This window comes from Psammomys obesus, unplaced genomic scaffold (genome assembly GCF_907164565.1).
Source record: "Psammomys obesus unplaced genomic scaffold, mPsaObe1.curated_primary_1811, whole genome shotgun sequence".
Lineage (NCBI taxonomy): Eukaryota > Metazoa > Chordata > Mammalia > Rodentia > Muridae > Psammomys > Psammomys obesus.
This window is the reverse complement of record NW_026596131.1, coordinates 11,367,853-11,372,453: the sequence shown is the minus strand read 5'-3', so window position 1 is coordinate 11,372,453 and position 4,601 is coordinate 11,367,853. Positions and strand designations below refer to the sequence as shown.

The 4,601-nt window shown below is 51.7% G+C and overlaps 1 protein-coding gene across 3 annotated transcripts in view; it reads left to right on the top strand.

The window, feature by feature from the left end:
* The first annotated feature begins 898 nt into the window (after positions 1–898).
* Positions 899–4,601, top strand: part of Wbp2 (WW domain binding protein 2) — an 8,254-nt gene continuing 4,551 nt past the window's right edge. The window contains exons 1-2 of one of the 3 annotated variants that reach the window (XM_055592545.1): positions 899–1,027; positions 3,980–4,088. In XM_055592545.1, coding sequence (XP_055448520.1) covers positions 969–1,027; positions 3,980–4,088 — 168 coding nt within the window. In that variant the 5' untranslated portion in view covers positions 899–968. Of the gene's footprint in view, positions 1,028–1,233; positions 1,387–3,979; positions 4,089–4,601 lie in introns of those variants that run through there. The other 2 variants (XM_055592543.1, XM_055592544.1) reach the window with 2 other exon arrangements.

Sequence of the window (4,601 nt, the reverse complement as noted above, 5' to 3'; positions counted from 1 at the left end):
TTTGTGGCAACCTTCATGACTCAGCCTCCCCAGTGCTGGGGTGTAGGGAAGCAGGCTGTCCGCTTCAAGCCAGACACCGATCTTCACGCTAAGACGCCACCCGGGACCTGAGGACCTCCCACAAGCCTCCCGGGCCTGAGAAGATTCACTGCAGCGCAGTGCAGAGCCAGCAGAGCCGGGCCACCAGCGAGACGAGGCGGTGGTCCTCTGAAGGCCCTGTCTGGCCGCTGGCCTCGTGCTGTGTCTGGCTCCATTCAGTGACCCCACGGCTGGCCTAACCCGCTGTAGAACTCCTCGGGCGCCGACCCAGCAGCGCTGACGGACTGCGCAGCTAGGAAGCAGCGCCATCGCGAGGCCAGCCGGTGCAGGGCCGTGCTGGGCGGGGAAGTGGGTGGACCACGCTCCCGCCGAAGTTCACACAGCCCCACTCGCCGGGTCTGCGTCTGGTGCGTCGCACGCTGCTCTATAGGTTTACATGTCAGTTGGGGAAATGCAGGCGGCTCCTTAAGCGACTTCTAAAACGTGCCACACGCCAAATCATCACGTTTAAGTTACATTTCTTCGATCGAGCTTGCTTAACCTGAGGAGGCCGGGGTGGGAGAGGCGTGCAGACGTTTAAGCTTAGCTTTGTAAATATATTATCAAGCCTGGCCCATAGTTAAAAAAAAAAAAAGACTACAAGTTCCAGAATGCATTCGTCACCAATCGCAAGGAGCGGTAGCGGTGGAAGGACCATTGCCTGCTGGGAATCGTAGTTGGCCACTTGTTTGTGAAGCAGGTACAGCGTGAGGGAGGGAGAGCGGACGTAAACTATCGCCACGTGACTTTTCAGATCACGTGGTTGGTCAGCCTACGCGCAGGAGCTGTGATTGGCTGACTGTAATACGAACGACGCCACTAGAGGAGGGCCAAAGACCGGCGCAGGCGCAGAGAGCGTTGAGAGTCTCGGGACCCCTGTGGGAGAGACTATGGCGCTCAACAAGAATCACTCAGAGGGCGGCGGAGTGATCGTCAACAACACTGAGAGGTGAAAACACGGCGGAAGGATCCAGGAGACTCGAAGGGCGGGTGTCCGCCACTGTGTGTGGTGGGCGGTGGGATGTGGTGGGGAAGGAAATTGATGGGGCTCTGGGGGAAGGGGTGGTAACCCCCGGAGGCGGGGCTGGAGGAGTGGGTGGGTCGTGGGGGAGGACCGGGGTGCTGATCAGCTGGGGTGCTGGGTTGTGGTTGGGGAGCAGAATGGTGTCAGGGTTTGGGACGGTGAGTGAGGCCAACGGGTGATTTCTTTGCACCCCTTCCCGAATGGAGTCTTAAAAATAATTGCTCCTTATTGGGCGTTTACTTCGCTGCTACCACGCGGCAGCCACTGCGTCGGTTCTACCCCAGGTAATATATGTTGTGCCGCAGAACTATTATTCACATTTTACGGGTAGAGCAGGTGAGGCCCAGACAGGTTAAATAAGTTGGCTTTTATCACAGTGCTGTAGCAGATAGGAATTGAAGGGGAGTACCTTGGCCCCACAATCTGTAGGCTTAACGACTCCTGTACAGTCTTCCAGTATATTCCAGAACTTCTCAGGTTCGGAGAGATAGGCTGAGGCCCTAGAGCTGGAACTAAATTAGTCTGTCAACTGCTTAACCCAGTGCCTGGCACCAGTGGCCCTTGTAAAGGCATGTCTCTTGCCTGGTTCTCTTGAATCCCTGATGGCCTATGCCAGTCCCCAGAACAGAGGTCTCCCAGCCTCAAGATTCTTTTTTATCCACTGTCCGCTGCACCATCCAGTCTTCCAACTCCTGGTCCTCTTCTCTTTCCTCTTTCTTTTTGTATGTTGAAAATCATGCACTGTGGCCTTGAACTAACTTCTTGAGGGCCAAGGGAGACATGATCTAGGTCAGAGCCTACACCCATCTTGGGACCTGCCCGTTGGGATGAGTCAGAGGAGGAGGTTTGGGGTGACAGCCTGCTTGTGCTGACTTTGTCTGCATAGTTCTTGGGCAGGGTCTGGCAAGCCCAGCATGTGTCTGGGGATCGGTTCTTTAACCTGAGCTCTGTCTTTTCTTGTGTTGGCTCTGTTTCCTCCACACTGAGAAAGGATATTTGGGACGAGGAGGAGACAGATGAATGAAACCATATGAACTTGGACCTTTTTATCATATAATCAGAGAAACCTTGCACTGTTTCTCTTTGGTGTGCTTCATCCAGTTCCTTGGCTGGGCCAGGTATTTTGATGGCATTTGATGACTACCTCCGCCTCTGCCAGTCTCTGGTTTTTGAGGTATGGATTCATTCCTGTAGCCCAGGTTGGCCTTGAACTTGAGGCAATCCTCCTAGCTCAAGTTTTTAAGTGCAAGGAATTCAGGCACGCCCTGCCACAAACCAGGGCTATTTGGTTTCATCGTTTGGGATTGCTTTTCCTTCTCTTTCTGAGTTCTCAGGAGGTATCTGCCCTCCTGGGACTCAGTTCCTGGTTCATAGCTCATTGTTACCAAATCGGGTTCTGGGAAGAACTTCACCCTCAGTTATGAAACAGATGTGTCAGTAATCATTGAAATCTAAGTGCAGCGAACACCTGTAATCCCAGCACTCTGGAGGCAGAGGCAAGCAGATTTCTGTGAGTTCAAGGGCAGCCTGGTCTGCAAAGCAAATACAGGACAGCCAAGGCTACACAGAGAAACCCTGTCTCAAAAATAAATAAATAAATAAAATCTAAGTGCAGTGCTCAAACTTTGATGTTTAAACTAGTGAACATCAATCCTTCATTTGCAAACCACTATTAGAAAAGCTATAAAGTCACTGGGCAATGGTGTCACAGGCCTTTAGTCCCGCCACACAGGAGGCAGAGGCAGGCAGATCTCTGTGAATTCAAGGCCACCCTGCTCTACACGGGGAGTTCCAGGACAGAACCAGAGCTACACAGAGAAGCCCTGTCTGGGATCGGATGTGCGGGCCAGGGAGGTGAGGTGTGAATTCCTAGAGAATTGAGTACACGCACAGACACACATGCACATCTCAAGGGCATTATGTACAGACTTTTCTGCAGCTCCAGCTGAAGAGGCTTGGGTTAAGAGGCTGGAGAGATGGTTCAGCAGTTAGGAATACACACCGTTCTCCTAGAGGATCCAAATTGAGTTCCCAGCATCCATATCCAACAGCTCCCAACCATCTGTAACTCCAGCTTCAGGGAATCCATTGCAAGAAGAGTCTTGTTCTTGACAATTATTTGTTTAATGGTGCTGGGGATGAAGCTAGAGGTTTGACCATGCTAGGCAAATACTACTGAGCTACATCCCCAAGTCCCATTAAATTTTGTCTATATATAAGGTTTTTTGAGATGTTTTCTCTGTGTAGTCCTGGCTGTCCTGGAACTCACTCTGTAGACCAGACTGGCCTGGAATTCACAGATCCACCTGGCGCTACCTCCCAAGTGCTGGGATTAAAAGCCTGTGCCACTACTGCCTGGCATATATTAGATTTTTGAAAAAAACAACAAAACAACGGAAGAGTGGTGGCTGTGATTCAGTTGGTAGGGTGGCTTGATGGCATGCACAGAATCCGGGGTCCCGTCCCTAGCACCTCATGAAGCCAGCATGGTGGCAGAAGGCTATAATCCCAGATCTTGGGAGGTGGAAGCAGGAGGAACTTAGCAAGTTCAAGACCAGCTTGAGCTATGTGAAGCCCTTTTTCAAAAAGGGTTTCCCAACCAGAACACCTCTCACAGGGCCTACAAGCAAACCACAGAGTGAAGCCTAGTGACCTAATCCAGCTGAAGAGATAGAGACAGTTATTCCGTCTGGGTCACTTGGGCTGTAGAGAGACAATGTGGGGAGATGCATGGACCTGGGCTGCTTCCTCTCAACTTGGCTGTGCCGATATTCCCTCACAGCCACTGTTGAGACAATGTTCTGAGTGACTTTGTTCCATCTAGGATGACGCATGACATATCACTCAGGCCCTTTTTTTTTTTTTTTTTCATCACAGCATCCTAATGACCTATGATCATGTGGAACTTACATTCAATGACATGAAGAACGTGCCAGAGGCCTTCAAAGGGACCAAGAAAGGCACTGTCTACCTTACCCCATACCGGGTAAGTTGGGCAGCAGGACAGTGGGTTAGAGGCTTTGCGCTTTCAGAGGGTCATGAGTCTCTCAGCCTGAGCCACGTGACACCAGTGGCCTCTGAACCCTGGGGAATGTAGTGCCTCACTTTGTCTGTTTTTCTGTCACATGACCCTGGATTCTAGAACCACCAAGTTCTTTGTGCTCCTCTCGTGACCTGGGCCATGCCAATTCCGGGGGAAAAAAAAATGTCTCTGAGGTCAGATATAGCTGATGACTTGCCTGGAGTAGCTTGAGGCTCATGTGCACAGTCAGAATGATAAATGTGGTAAACAGGATATGGTAGCAGGGCCACAGTCTCCAGGCCGGGCAGAGAGCCCAGCACAGCCTGCAGAGTGAGAGGTGCCAGGCTGCAGCATCAGCCTCGCCTCAGAGTGACCATGTGGACTCTGATAATACAGAGAAAGGCACTGCCTGTGGCTTCCCACTGGTGAGGTGTGAAGATGCTGGGGACTTAGGGAAGGGGCCATGCCTGTGGCTTC